At 41.2% G+C, this 16419-nt stretch overlaps 1 protein-coding gene across 1 annotated transcript in view; it reads left to right on the top strand.

The window, feature by feature from the left end:
* Nucleotides 1–13075, top strand: part of xpnpep2 (X-prolyl aminopeptidase (aminopeptidase P) 2, membrane-bound) — a 109060-nt gene extending 95985 nt beyond the window's left edge. Inside the window, exons 19-21 of the mRNA XM_063060746.1 lie at nt 2940–3016; nt 9965–10063; nt 12071–13075. Coding sequence (XP_062916816.1) covers nt 2940–3016; nt 9965–10063; nt 12071–12256 — 362 coding nt within the window. The 3' untranslated portion in view covers nt 12257–13075. The remainder of the gene's footprint in view (nt 1–2939; nt 3017–9964; nt 10064–12070) is intronic.
* The last annotated feature ends 3344 nt before the right edge of the window (nt 13076–16419 follow it).

The raw sequence follows: 16419 nt of genomic DNA, 5'->3' as shown, positions 1-16419 counted from the left end.
TCTTTATCTTCATAAGCATTCCATTTGGATCAAGAATGGTGTCTCCACTAGGGTTTTCTGGGCTTTGAGTTGATTAATGAGGTCTAGGCAGGACCTGTAGATGAGGGAGGAGGTGCCAGAGAGAATAAGCAAGTTGGTAATTTGTTAGGAGATGTGGCCCTTAAGCTGAACTTCTGTTCATGCTGTGGTATGGACTTGAGGTTCTATGTTCCACCCCAAATGCCTCTATTTCATTTTGAGCAAATGTGGGTTAGGATATTGATGCACCATCAATAAGTCCAAAAGACTGGAAGTAGAGTAAATACTGAAAGGCTTTTATTAGCAGTAAAATGTGACCTCCAGCATGCTGAGTGTCTGCCCCTGGACTGAGAGGGGGAGCAATGGCCCAATCGCCTTTATTCAGGGTCTGTGGGAGGAGCCACAGGGGCAGTCAGCAGAGGGGTGTGTCCAGACAGGTAACCCAGTTACAACATATATCTATGGTTTACCACATTCACCCCTCCCTTTTTTAAAAAGAGTCCCACGGGGTGAAGTGACTGACAGTATTTAAAACAAGTATATTTACAGGTCAAGTCTATCAGGTGGTCGAGTCTGTCGCTGTGATCTACGTAGCACCGGTGGTGATTGCATCAGCAACGGTGGTTGTGCTGGCTCCGGCCTGACTTCAGGTGTCAGCACGTTAGGTGTCGGTAATCCCTCGTGCATGTGCGTCGCGCCCGGTATGGTAGCGTTGTGTGGGGTCTGTGTAGGGCTTGGAGTGCGCGGTGTCTCGTGGGTACATACATCGGTGGGAACGGGGTCAATAGTCGCCACGGAGTGTTCAGGGAAGGGGCCCGGTGCTCCTGTGGGTGCCAAGTCGCGGATGGAGACCGTGTTCTCCCGCCCATCTGGTAAAACCACGTAGGCATACTGGGGGTTCGCATGAAGTAAGTGAACCCTCTCGACTATCGGGGAGTATTTATTGCTCCTTGCATGTTTCCGGAGCAGCACTGGCCCCAGGAACATCAGCCAAGTTGGTAGGGTGATCCCAGTGGTCGACTTTCTGGGAAAAGAAAAGAGCCGCTCATGAGGGGTGGCATTGGTGGACGTGCATAACAGGGAGCAGATGGAGTGGAGTGCCTCGGGACGGACCTCCTGCCAGCGGGAGACCTGAGGGCTACGAGTGTGGCTTTCCACTCCATGGCATTCATCTTCTCCACCTGTCCATACCCCCGGGGATTATGGCCCGTGGTCCTACTAATTGCAATTCCCCTAGCCAGCAGGTATTGGCGCAGCTCATCACTCATAAACGAGGACCCTCTGTCACTGTGGATATAGCATGGGTATCTGAACAGAGTGAAGAGCTTGCGCAGGGCTTTTACAACTGACGTGGTAGTGGTGTCGGGGCAGGGGATGGCGAAGGGGAACCGCGAGTACTTGTCGATAATGTTAAGAAAGTACACATTGCGGTCAGTGGAGGGAAGGGGGCCCTTAAAGTCAACACTCAGTCGCTCAAAGGGGCGGGTGGTCTTGATGAGTTGTGCCTTTTCGGGTCGGTAGAAGTGCAGTTTGCACTCTGCTCAGACTTGGCAGTCCCTGGTCATTGTTCTGATCTCCTCAAGGGAGTAAGGCAGGTTCCGGGCTTTCACGAAGTCGTAAAGCCAGGTGACCCCCGGGTGGCAAAGATCCACATGTAGGGCGTATAGCCGGTCGATCTGCACGCTGGCACATGTTCCCTGGGAACTCAGTTACAACATATATATATGGTTTACCACAGATATCTAAGAACTTAGTGGGGATATTGATTTTTTTTCAAGGAGAGTTTGCAAACATTCTTAAATCTTTTAACCCATCCATGTGGTAACCTCTTTCCAGTAACAGAGCTTGGAATAAAGTGGGTGTTTCAGGAGTATGGTCTTGAACATGTAAATGATCTGATCTACCCAATGGAACTAATTGAGTGCAATTAGGGCATCAATGCTAGGGACTTTAATCTGGGAGAGGATTAGGCCTTAAGTGGACTTTGAAGATTTTGTGGATATAGCATTGGTATAAGCTGGAGATGCATATTTTAGATAGTCCAAATCTTAGGACACACAAGGGCATGAATTATTGCAATCCATTTGACAATGAGCTTTGTGAAGAGTTTGAGACCTTGTTCTTCCAGGAGTTTATTCCTCATTCAAGCAAAATCATCAGCTAACAAACTGAAGATGATCATGAAGTTCATCATTGACATCTGCTTTCACTTAGAATTCTCTTGAGGTGTAAGAAACATGGTGCTGCAGAATGTGGACCCTTGATGTGCAGATGTTGAGTGTGAGGCCCACCTTCCCATATGTCTCAGTGAATAAGTTGACATTCAAGTCCAAGTTCAACTTTAGTGTCGTTCAACTATACACTCATATACAGCTGAATAAAACATTGTTCCTCTGGGACCAAGGTGCAAAACACAGTACAGATAGTCACACCAGCGTAAATATTGTAGTCATAAAATAACATTAACTCAAGTCCCTGAGTGACATGGCCTGAAGGTTGACATGTTGATATAAAGTGTGAGGTGCATGTTTATGTAAGACAGTATAATGTTGCTGGCACAAGGAGTTGTATAAATATGTGGTTGTAAGTTGAGTTGATTCTCCAGGTACACACAAAGTACTGACAAAGTGAGTGATACTTAATAATATTAATCTGCCAGAATCAAGCTCACTGCACAACAATGTCATCACTGACTCTCCACTTTCCTGGTTCAGTTGCATACAATGCAACTTAATTTTCCAAATGTGAACCCTTGAGCTAAATGTTTGTTGGTCTACTATTCGCTGTGAGTGTAACACTATTTAAACTCCAGGCATTTATGCAAAGAACAATGACTTCAGACCTAAATTGGCCTCTCTGTATTACTCCTCAGAGCCGATCCTTTGTGTCATATGTTGTACTGGTCATTTTTCCTCTTCCAGAGCCTGGTTATTATGAAGATAATGAATTTGGAATTCGGATTGAAGATATTGTCATGGTGGTAAAGGCAGACACCAAGGTAACATTTGATTCCCTTACACCTCAAGCGTTCCAGTCAGACAGTCCTGTTCAGCTAACAGGAAATATCCTTACAAGTGGATTGCTCTTGCACCACATAAAAGCTTTTTTTCCATCTTCAGCAGCATTTAGCGTTTAGAATGCACTAAACTAAGAACACCATGGAAATATTTTCCCATAGCTGTGTAAAAGTATGGCATTGAATTGAAAGCAAATTACAGCCATTAAGATGGAAGTTTTTCTTTTGAAATAAAATTAATATTTCATAAAGTAAATGGAATGCTGAAATAAAAGCAGAATATTGTGGAAGTCTCTGCATGAGCACTTAAGGAAAGAAGATTTCTTCAGCTGAAAGTTGGGATTAAAGAAAAAGATGAATAAACTCTTCTGGGGCTTCTAGCCGGGTACAGATATTGAGTTTAATCAATGTTTCAATAACAAACTCTGCTATCTTTAAAATGACGGTGTCTACGGGTGAGGTGCCGGAGGATTGGAGAATAGCTCATGTTGTTCCGTTGTTTAAAAAAGGATCGAAAAGTAATCTGGGAAATTATAGGCTGGTAAGTTTGACGTCGGTAGTGGGTAAGTTATTGGACGGAGTACTAAGAGACAGAATCTACAAGCATTTGGATGGACAGGGACTTATTAGGGAGAGTCAACATGGCTTTGTGCATGGTAGGTCATGTTTGACCAATCTATTGGAGTTTTTCGAGGAGGTTACCAGGAAAGTGGATAAAGGGAAGGCAGTGGATGTTGTCTACATGGACTTCAGTAAGGCCTTTGACAAGGTCCCGCATGGGAGGTTAGTTAGGAAAATTCAGTCGCTAGGTAAACATGGAGAGGTAGTAAATTGGATTAGACATTGGCTCAATGGAAGAAGCCAAATAGTGGTAGTAGAGGATTGCTTCTCAGAGTGGAGGCCTGTGACTAGTGGTGTGCCACAGGGATCAGTGCTGGGTCCATTGTTATTTGTCATCTATATCAATGATCTGGATGATAATGTGGTAAATTGGATCAGCAAATTTGCTGATGATACAAAGATTGGAGGTGTAGTAGACAGTGAGGAAGGTTTTCAGAGCCTGCAGAGGGACTTGGACCAGCTGGAAAAATGGGCTGAAAAATGGCAAATGGAGTTTAATACAGGTAAGTGTGAGGTATTGCACTTTGGAAGGACAAACCAAGGTAGAACATACAGGGTAAATGGTAAAGCACTGAAGAGTGCAGTAGAACAGAGGGATCTGGGAATACAAATATAAAATTCCCTAAAAGTGGCGTCACAGGTAGATAGGGTCATAAAGAGAGCTTTTGGTACATTGGCCTTTATTAATCAAAGTATTGAGTATAAGAGCTGGAATGTTATAGTGAGGTTGTATAAGGCATTGGTGAGACCGAATCTGGAGTATTGTGTTCAGTTTTGGTCACCAAATTACAGGAAGGATATTAATAAAATTGAAAGAGTGCAGAGAAGGTTTACAAGGATGTTGCCGGGACTTGAGAATCTCAGTTACAGAGAAAGGTTGAATAGGTTAGGACTTTATTCCCTGGAGCGTAGAAGAATGAGGGGAGATTTGATAGAGGTATATAAAATTATGATGGGTATAGATAGAGTGAGTGAATGCAAGCAGGCTTTTTCCACTGAGGCAAGGGGAGAAAAAAACCAGAGGACATGGGTTAAGGGTGAAGGGGGAAAAGTTTAAAGGGAACACTGGGGGGGCTTCTTCACACAGAGAGTGGTGGGAGTGTGGAATGAACTGCCAGACGAAGTGGTAAATGCGGGTTCTTTTTTAACATTTAAGAATAAATTGGACAGATACATGGATGGGAGGTGTATGGAGGGATATGCTCCATGTGTTGGTCAGTGGAACTAGGCAGAAAATGGTTCGGCACAGCCAAGAAGGGCCAAAAGGCCTGTTTCGGTGCTGTAGTTTTTCTATGGTTTTGATGGTTTCTATCTTCATCAGGAATGATTCCTGGGCATGTCTAGTCTGGTGGTACTTATACCCCATTCATCTGTCCTTTCTTTTTGGTTAGTCCTCATCCAATCAGTTTTTCTCTATGCCATCTTGCTTACAATCGAATTCCAGTTTTTACTTAGAGCAACATCTTCATCTTGGTTAAAATTCTTTTCCTCTAGTTTTATTTGAATGGCTTCCTTCAGCAGGTGAGCCCAAAAGCCACTGGTGCGGCACGGTAATTTTGTGCCATCGAAGTCAATCATATGGCCATTGTGAATGCGATGTTCTGCTACCGCCAAAGAGGAGGGTCTTGCTTCATCCTTGATGAAGATGGCAGAGTTCGTCATTAAAACGTCGGTTAAAATGAATACCTGCACTTCGCTGGAAGCCCGAGAAGAGTTTATTCATCAGATATGTCGGGAAAACACTAGATCCTTTTTCAAAGATAAAGATCTTTTAAATATTAGCTTTATTTGTCACATGTACTTCAAAACATACACGGAAATACATTGTTTTGCATCAACAGCCATCACAGTACGGGGATTGTGGTGGGCAACCCACAAATATCGCCAAGCTTCTGGTGCCAACAGAGCATGCCCACAAATCATTAACCCTAGCAGTACATCTCTGGAATGTGGGGGGAAACCAGAGTAGCTGGAGGAATCCCATGTGGTCACAGGGAAAATGCAGACAGCGGCGAGAACCGAACCCAATCAGTGAACACTGGTGCTGCAAAGTAATTAAGCTAACCACTACACTTACATGCCATCTTCTGTCCTAGCAGCTCTGGATGCTCAGTCAATGAATATTTTCAAAGCTGAGTTGAATAGGTTTTGGAATCCAGGAGAATAAGGAGATGTGGGGATCAGGCAGGAAAGTGGAGATAAGGCAGCAAGCCAACCATGATCTTGTATAATGCTGCAGCAGGCCAGAGTGGTTCTGTGTGATTTACAGCTGCTCCCTTTTCCTTTGTTCAGGTGTAATCCAAGCCTATAAGTGAATGTTTATTTTACTTAATGGAATGCGATGAGGTGGAGGATAAATGCGTGGCTGAGGGATTGGAGCAGGGGGCAGGGATTCAAGTTTTTGGATCATTGGGACCTCTTTTGGCGCAGGCGTGACCTGTACAAAAAGGACGGGTTACACTTGAATCCTAGGGGGACCAATATCCTGGCAGGGAGATTAGCGGGGGCTACTGAGGTGACTTTAAACTAGAATGGTTGGGGGGTGGGAATCAAATTAAAGAGGCTAGGCGTGAGGAGGTTAGTTCACAACAGAGGGATGGGAACCAGTGCAGAGAGACAGAGGGGTGTAAAGTGAGCGTAGAAGCAAAAAGTACAAAGGAGAAAAGTAAAAGTGGCAGGCCGACAAATCCAGGGCAAGCATTAAAAAGGGCCACTTTTCAACATAATTGTACAAGGGCTAAGAGAGTTGTAAAAGAGCGCCTGAAGGCTTTATGTGTCAATGCAAGGAGCATTCGTAATAAGGTGGATGAATTGAAAGTGCAGATTGTTATTAATGATTATGATATAGTTGGGATCACAGAGACATGGCTCCAGGGTGACCAGGGATGGGAGCTCAACGTTCAGGGATATTCAATATTCAGGAGGGATAGACATGAAGGAAGGGGAGGTGGGGTGGCGTTGCTGGTTAAAGAAGAGATTAACGCAATAGAAAGGAAGGACATAAGCCGGGAAGATGTGGAATCGATGTGGGTAGAGCTGCGTAACACTAAGGGGCAGAAGACGCTGGTGGGAGTTGTGTACAGGCCACCTAACAGTAGTAGTGAGGTCGGAGATGGTATTAAACAGGAAATTAGAAATGTGTGCAATAAAGGAACAGCAGTTATAATGGGTGACTTCAATCTACATGTAGACTGGGTGAACCAAATTGGTAAAGGTGCTGAGGAAGAGGATTTCTTGGAATGTATGTGGGATGGTTTTTTGAACCAACATGTCGAGGAACCAACTAGAGAGCAGGCCATTCTAGACTGGGTTTTGAGCAATGAGGAAGGGTTAATTAGCAATCTTGTCATGAGAGGCCTCTTGGGTAAGAGTGACCATAATATGGTGGAATTCTTCATTAAGATGGAGAGTGACATAGTTAATTCAGAAACAAGGGTTCTGAACTTAAAGAGGGGTAACTTTGAAGGTATGAGACGTGAATTAGCTAAGATAGACTGGCAAATGACACTTAAAGGATTGACGGTGGATATGCAATGGCAAGCATTTAAAGGTTGCATGGATGAACTACAACAATTGTTCATCCCAGTTTGGCAAAAGAATAAATCAGGGAAGGTAGTGCACCCGTGGCTGACAAGAGAAATTAGGGATAGTATCAATACCAAAGAAGAAGCATACAAATTAGCCAGAGAAAGTGGCTCACCTGAGGACTGGGAGAAATTCAGAGTTCAGCAGAGGAGGACAAAGGGCTTAATTAGGAAGGGGAAAAAAGATTATGAGAGAAAACTGGCAGGGAACATAAAAACGGACTGTAAAAGCTTTTATAGATATGTAAAAAGGAAAAGACTGGTAAAGACAAATGTAGGTCCCCTGCAGCCAGAAACAGGTGAATTGATTATGGGGAGCAAGGACATGGCAGACCAATTGAATAATTACTTTGGTTCTGTCTTCACTAAGGAGGACATAAATAATCTTCCAGAAATAGTAAGGGACATAGGGTCCAGTGAGATGGAGGAACTGAGCGAAATACATGTTAGTAGGGAAGTGGTGTTAGGTAAATTGAAGGGATTGAAGGCAGATAAATCCCCAGGGCCAGATGGTCTGCATCCTAGAGTGCTTAAGGAAGTAGCCCAAGAAATAGTGGATGCATTAGTGATAATTTTTCAAAACTCGTTAGATTCTGGACTAGTTCCTGAGGATTGGAGGGTGGCTAATGTAACCCCACTTTTTAAAAAAGGAGGGAGAGAGAAACCGGGGAATTATAGACCGGTTAGCCTAACGTCGGTGGTGCGGAAACTGCTGGAGTCAGTTATCAAGGATGTGATAACAGCACATTTGGAAAGCGGTGAAATGATCGGACAAAGTCAGCATGGATTTGTGAAAGGAAAATCATGTCTGACGAATCTCATAGAATTTTTTGAGGATGTAACTAGTAGAGTGGATAGGGGAGAACCAGTGGATGTGGTATATTTGGATTTTCAAAAGGCTTTTGACAAGGTCCCACACAGGAGATTAGTGTGCAAACTTAAAGCACACGGTATTGGGGGTAAGGTATTGGTGTGGGTGGAGAATTGGTTAGAAGACAGGAAGCAAAGAGTGGGAATAAACGGGACCTTTTCAGAATGGCAGGCGGTGACTAGTGGGGTACCGCAAGGCTCAGTGCTGGGACCCCAGTTGTTTACAATATATATTAATGACTTGGATGAGGGAATTAAATGCAGCATCTCCAAGTTTGCGGATGACACGAAGCTGGGTGGCAGTGTTAGCAGTGAGGAGGATGCTAAGAGGATGCAGGGTGACTTGGATAGGTTGGGTGAGTGGGCAAACTCATGGCAGATGCAATTTAATGTGGATAAATGTGAAGTTATCCACTTTGGTGGCAAAAATAGGAAACCAGATTATTATCTGAATGGTGGCCGATTAGGAAATGGGGAGGTGCAACGAGACCTGGGTGTCATTATACACCAGTCATTGAAAGTGGGCATGCAGGTACAGCAGGCGGTGAAAAAGGCGAATGGTATGCTGGCATTTATAGCGAGAGGATTCGAGTACAGGAGCAGGGAGGTACTACTGCAGTTGTACAAGGCCTTGGTGAGACCACACCTGGAGTAGTGTGTGCAGTTTTGGTCCCCTAATCTGAGGAAAGACATCTTTGCCATAGAGGGAGTACAAAGAAGGTTCACCAGATTGATTCCTGGGATGGCAGGACTTTCATATGAAGAAAGACTGGATGAACTGGGCTTGTACTCGTTGGAATTTAGAAGATTGAGGGGGGATCTGATTGAAACGTATAAGATCCTAAAGGGATTGGACAGGCTAGATGCAGGAAGATTGTTCCCGATGTTGAGGAAGTCCAGAACGAGGGGTCACAGTTTGAGGATAGAGGGGAAGACTTTTAGGACCGAGATTAGGAAAAACTTCTTCACACAGAGAGTGGTGAATCTGTGGAATTCTCTGCCACAGGAAACAGTTGAGGCCAGTTCATTGGCTATGTTTAAGAGGGAGTTAGATATGGCCCTTGTGGCTACAGGGGTCAGGGGGTATGGAGGGAAGGCTGGGGCGGGGTTCTGAGTTGGATGATCAGCCATGATCATAATAAATGGCGGTGCAGGCTCGAAGGGCCGAATGGCCTACTCCTGCACCTATTTTCTATGTTTCTATGTTTACTGAAAAACACCTCACATACCACCCAACACCCAGGACATGCCCTCTTCTCATTGTTGCCATCAGGAAGGAGGTACAGAAACCTGAAGGCACACAGTCAGTGATTCAGGAACAGCTTCTTCCCCTCTGCCATCCGATTTCTAAATAGGCATTGAAGGCATGAACACCACCTCACTATTTTGTTAAATATTTGTTTTTGCACAACTTATTTTAATTTAACTATTAAATATATATATATATTCCGTAACTGAGGTTAATTTATATATTTATCATGCAGTGCATTGTACTGCTGCTGCAAAATTAACAAATTTCACAACGGCTGCTGTTGATATAAAAACTGACTGATTCGCCAAACCTACATTTGATAAAAGACAGGCAAGATCATTTTCCATTTTAACTTACTTTGTTAAACAGTTAAATGCCTTTCATCACATGGCATCATAAATTGTATCTGAATGCCAAAAACTCTGCAAAATGGAATTTTGATTCTAATCAGAGGATTTTATTGAAAAAAATGCTCCAAGTATTAAAATGAGTTGATGCTGAAATGCAGTTTCATAAAAATACTTAGACTGCCACCGCATATGATTCATATGTCATTCGAAATGCAGATGAAGTAAGAATTGTTTTAAACACTCTTTTGTACAGTACATGTTTGGAGGAGAGCCTTACCTGACCTTTGAGCACGTGTCATTTGTTCCTTATGAAAGAAAACTGATTGACCTGTCTATCATGAATGAAAATCAGGTGGGTGCTTAGTTGTTTATCTGTAGATAAAAACTATTGCTGTTGAAACCTGCCTCGGCCCTAAGCAAGTATCCCTTCCCATACCTCTCCATTTGTCTATCTTTCATTCTATTTTAAGACTTCCCTTAAAAACTAGGACTTTGATCAAGCTTTTAGGTACAGGCCTTAATGCCTAATGCCATCTGGTAAGATTCCTGTGGAACAGTTTGGGTTGAAGTTACAGGTGATAAAAATTGAAGTTTTGTACTTGTGCCACTAAACATATTTTTAATTAGATTATCATGCAAGTCTCTTAAATATTTGGAAATTGCTGAGAAAATAAATCTTTTGTTAGCATAATTATTTGCTTTTCTCATTACATATAACACTACTACCAAGATTATCCAGTGAGGGTATTCTCACTTACTGTTCATTCATTTATTTCAGACAGGTTGATATAGTCCTGTGCTCTTCTAAACTTCTACGTTCAAGCTATTTGAATAGATAGTTGTTCCCTAGTCACAGCCACTACGAACTGGAGTTAACCATGAGAAGTGACCATTGTCCAAAAACAACATCTAGCAACATCCATTATCGGGCCTGATCCCACTTGGCAGAATTTGTCTCCTTCCTTACTTTGATATTTGCCATTCAAGTCCAATAAGGATCCTGTTAATAAACCACCATTAGAAACAAAACTTCCCCCGGCCACTTTGAATTAGATTAATCAGTAAAATAAGGCATTAGACATCCTATCACTTCACACAAGAGCCAATTTTTGATGTGTGTGTACTTTCCATATAAGTACTATGCTCCAACTCCGAGAAAATACTGTAAGTTTTCAAAATGTGAAGGAAAGCTAGCAGAAGAGACTTCTGCTTTGTGACTGGGAAGTGGACATTGCAAAACAATAGAACATGCAGAAATGAACACATCCATTGACTGATATACTTGAACCTGCTGAGCAAGTTAACTGGAGAAAAATTTGCACCCCTATTTCTTGTAAGCGATATATTATCAGCTTTCCTGCCCAGGCCCTGCAGGTGGAATCAAAACGGTCAATATTTTATAAATTGCATGTTCATCAGATTGAGATTTTTAAATTTGGGAAATCTTGGGTCTCTAGGGTAGCTTCTGACCAGTTACATGCTAAGAGTGACATATTTAGCTGGAATTAAGTTCCCTCTCGAGGCCACTAATGTGATAGAGATAGCCTCCACTCCATCAGCATGGCACCTTCCAATTCTCCACAGCAGACTTCCTGCAGATCACTTGTGAAAATGTATTTTTCAATTAGATGAAGTTTATAACCATCACAGGAAAATAATAAATGATATAAAATGGGTTATAATGAAAAGTTTAAATAGCTCAAAGTTATTTTGTCTTGTGCTGTGGCATATCTTGAGTACTCAGAATTAACATTCATAACAGGACTGCAAAAACGCTCTTGAATGGGAACTGAGTACCCAAGTTTTAGAGGCTTCTTTTGGAAGAAGTGCTTACTCGTGTCACACTATGATGTGAATCAAAAAGAAAATGTTTACAAATGGGAACCAGAGAAATATTTTCTCATTAAAGTAAAATTCATTACAAGTCCTTTTAACTGAGATAACGAATTTTCTTGAGACCCAATTTTTGGCAGGGGCCATTTGGTTCAATGCACAGTAGAATATACAGCTGTAAGTGATCTCAAAACCCAACAGTTTTAAGGCACACAGGAAGTTCGTGCAAAGCACAAAATGCTTCAAATCAACTTATCTTTCTTAACAGGATGTCAAAAACCAGGATTTATGGGTAGAGTGCTATATTTATCTCTACCTTCAATGGAATATGCAGATATGAACATATTATTGACTGATACACCATTTAGTGAAGTAATTGGGGACAAATTTCCACCCCTTCTAGTCGTAGTCTATGGTACAGCATATTGTTGCAACTACCACTAAAAGTGAATTTAAAGATGATAGTATTCCTCGTATTATGTCCAGTACTTAAAGATTTTATTCTAATATTCTTTTTTTTTTGCAGATTGAATGGCTTAACAAGTACTACGACAAGATTTGGAAGACAGTTTCTCCTGAACTAAAAGCACAAAACTTAATAGAAGAATATAACTGGCTTCAGAAACACACACAGCCATTTTCACACAGTGCTGTTGTGACATCATCATTGCCTCTTCTAGTTGGAGTCCTGTTGGGGAACCAGATGTTGTAGGAAAATCTTCAATAGCAATGCTCAGAATTCATAGATCAAATTGATTTTGCAGACCTCTGGGTCTTACGTTAATAAAAAAAAGCACATAAATTATTTTCGTTGCAGTGTCTTGGAATCTTCGAAGTTCAGGTGTTGTTTTCACTTTAAGGCAATGTTTGGACTTTGTACTAATATTCAAATTCTTCAGAAATGTAAAACAATAATAGTTCATCCTGCTTCAGAAAATGCTGTGCTTATACCTTACTTCATAGGAAATGTCATTAATTTTTAATGTAAAATTCCCACTAAAAGAATACTGCCCTTTTTGAGCTCCCTCACAACTAGACCTGCTCTGCTGATGCAATTAAACAGATTCTTGAAACAGTTCCACTCATTTAGAACCAGACTTTCAATTTGATCTGGATGCTTTTTTATATATGGAAAACAAAATACAAACTGCTTCACTCAGGGCATAGCGGTTCTCACCCCACGTTCTTTTGCTGGTGAATGAGAACAATCCCTGAAAGGAAATAAAGTTGGCAGAAATGTGGCTTAAATGGATCAATTTTTAAAAAATTGAACCATGTGAACACTTGTCTTAGCTTTCTTAACTCAGATGTCTCTGCTGCTGAGTGAAAGAACAAAGTTGCTTCGCTGTTCTTTCTGTGAATTATGAATTTTAAGTCACTGTTGGAGCTCCAAGTGAGAGAACACCCAGATCGCAAATGAAAAAGGATAGTGATTTACAAAAAAAAACTGTAGTGTCTTTGCAAACACGAGGAAATCTGCAGATGCTGGAATTTCAAGCAGCACATATAAAAGTTGCTGGTGAACGCAGCAGGCCAGGCAGCATCTCTCAGAAGAGGTACAGTCCACGTTTCGGGCTGAGACCCTTCATTAGTCCTGGCAAAGAATCTCGGTCCAAAACATCGACTGTACCGCTTCCTAGAGATGCTGCCTGGCCTGCTGCGTTCACCAGCAACTTTTATGTGTGTTGCTCTAATGTCTTTGACTCAGATTCATGCAGAAATACTTTGAAGAGAACTTTTAGCCTGTCTATTTTAGCCATGACACTGATATTTCTAACATTTTTAAGGAATTCTGATCCACAAAGAACTGTGAATGTAAAACAAGAGAATGCTGTATCTCAAATAATCTTCTTGACTCCATAAATCATGTTCAACTATGCCCACATATTCATTACTACTAAAGTAAGTTTGCGAAACTACTGAATGTTATTGTTTTTCCTCCAGTTGTCACTGTTAACCATACTACACCGTGGCAGATGCCATTCTCACCCAGCAACCCTCTCCAGCAGCTTCAAGCAACACACACACAATCACACTTCTGCGTGGTGAGCTTTGAGGGACTAATAGTGTTCACAAAGAATATTTTAAGGCAGTCTTAGTCCAAGGTGTTAGTCATAGTCATTAAAGGAATTGGAAACCTACACTCTGATAGGAAAAATCGCTGCACAGTGGAAAGTTTTTGTCATTGTCTTGATAGAAGACTGATAATTTTTCTAGGCAAAGATTCAGTTCAATTCATATTTATATGTTTGTGATACAAATCCGGATCCTATATATTTTTAAGTTACTACTTCCTCTGGCTGATTTGCCCAAAAAAAGTAAACACCAGCGGTTACTGTTCAAGCAATAGTACACTTTCCAATCAAAAACTCATAACAAGGGAAAGCTATTTGGCCAGTCTCATCAGTGTGGGTGCCAATCTTTAAAATGGAACAATCTGACCTAATTATTTTGCCCTGAGTCTTTTATGGCCTTTTGACTTCCAAGAACTCTACCTCATTTAGTTCTCATGAACGATATGAGTAATTTACCTACATTTGCCTTCCCTGTTACATTTTCCTAACTAGTTTACTCCAATAATCTCTAACTGGGTTGCTTTATACCTGTTTATATTTGTTGTATTCCTTCTCCAATGGTTCACCTACTAAGTCCAGTATTGATCTATCCATTTCACTAGTCATTTGGGTCTATTTATTCTCAATAACTCCTTTCCATTCATTAGTTTACAGGCAATTGCCTTGACTAAGTGTACAGCTTTTATTTGAACTTATTGTTCAGCATGCCGCAATTTTTCCCTGCAATATTTCCACTGACCTTATTAGGCACAACACAATAACAAAGAAATTGTCTTTTCTTTTCAAAACAAGTTTGAAAGTCTGTATTTTACAAGAGTGCAATATTTTCAGTATGCATCCACTTCAAATGCTGTGACCCCAATTTTATTGTTGACTAATTAACAAATAATGCCATGTGAACTTTGCCCAAAAGAATACAAGCATGTATCATTCTTTAAAATAGTATCTACTTTTCAGAATTGAGCCTTTGCAAATGGCCCATCCAAACTGATTTTAAACCAATATTATCTGAACAGGAAAAAATCTATGGATTCTCTCGACCTTCTAGACCTCAATAACTGAATCACACCTTTACTGTTTTAACAATTTCCTATCTGAATCACAATGAGCCAGAAATTTTATTATATCATTTATCCTTTGATAGCAAAAACCCTGACATCAAAAGAGTTCTGATGTTCAAGGCTTAATTGGACTCTTATTGTCTGCAATTCTTGACAATGCCCCACCTGGTTTGCCCCAAGCTACTTGGGTAATTAGACCAAATACCCGCCATGATAGTCCCAGATTCTAACTGAGTTTCTGTTCCTTAAAGATGCTGTTTCTTTTATTTGGTCTTCATTCCAGATACTGCATTCATGCTTCAGAACTAAAGCAAAACATGAAACTGTAGTTCGTTGCACTCAAAATCTTTACATGTTGCATATTGACAATGTACCCTTTTTGGTGGCTGATATCTGTTTCTAAGCCAGAAAGAGCAGGAAGGACTCAGCAGGAAAGGCCACATTTTCGGGAAGAGTAACAACATTGCTGATTCAGGTTGATGACCCTTTGTCATTAAAGAGTCAACTGTGTATAGCTAGCATTTTCTGTTTTCTTGTATTTCAGTTTTCTAGCTTCTGCAGTTTTCTTTTAAATGTTCATCTGTTTCTAAACCTTCTTTTTCAATTTGAAATGATAAATGTCCACAGCTCCCAATTTTACCACTACGGCTAAATAAATTGCTAGATTATTTGGAAATTTAACTGAGTAATCTTGCCCCTATCTATCTGTTCATCTATCTCCCAAGTGTCCACTGAACTGCACTAGCACTCTGTCCAGTAAAAGCTTGATCTTAGAATTCTAATTTTTTCATTGACGCCAGGGCCTTTTTCTCCCCTTTCTCTGCAAACCTCTTAAATCTTACAGTCCTCCAAAGATACCAGTCCTCAACCAATTATGGCCTTTCCACTCTATGCTTCCCCTTCTTCTCACTAGTCCTTCGGCCAGCATTTTGGTTATCAATTGTTACTTATTTAATTACTGTCCATTACACCACTGCCAGAAATGAACATCTTCCATCGCTGTCTGCATAGAAGGATTTTTCATTGCTGTCTCCATAACTTTTTTTGAGCAGTCAGAGTTGCTAATCCTGAGTTGCGCCCCTGAACCTGGAGGATCGGTGGCAACTCTTAGTCTGGCTTCTACCCTTTGACCTGTTTGGCATGGGTGACACTACCAAGAGCCAAAGCACAAGGCCCCAACTCCAGCCAACACAGTTCTCCAGGTCATTGAGGCACACAAGCCTCCAAACCCAACAAGTTTGCGATCTTCTTGAACAATTATACCTCAATATTTTTTTCATATTAACTGTCAAGTGCCTTGGGTGTTTTACCACGTTAGACATTATATATAGGCAAGCTGTTGTTAAAAGGTAAGAAGCATATTTCATTGAAATAATGATTTCAACTAACTTTGATCTTTACATTTTAATTTCTATAAAAACAAAAGAGCTACAATATCCATCAGTTTGAAGGTTTGGACATTTTATAATGCCAGTTCTCTTTCCATGCAGTTCACCTCACTGAAAATTCACGTCTGCATTATGGTAATTGTACGAGGGGTGATTGATAAGTTCATGGCCTAAGGTAGAAGGAGTCAATATTAGAAAACCTAGCACATTTATTTTTCAACATAGTCCCCTCCTACATTTACACACTTAGTGCAGCAGTCGTGATGCATACAGATCTTGGACCTCCAGAAAGTGTCCACAGCAGGGGTGATTGGTAAGTTCATGGCCTAAGATAGAAGGAGATGAGTTATA

Source organism: Mobula hypostoma, chromosome 10 (genome assembly GCF_963921235.1).
Source record: "Mobula hypostoma chromosome 10, sMobHyp1.1, whole genome shotgun sequence".
Taxonomy (NCBI): Eukaryota; Metazoa; Chordata; class Chondrichthyes; order Myliobatiformes; family Myliobatidae; genus Mobula; species Mobula hypostoma.
The sequence above is the reverse complement of the archived record's forward strand: the minus strand, read 5'-3'. Positions and strand labels throughout refer to the sequence as shown.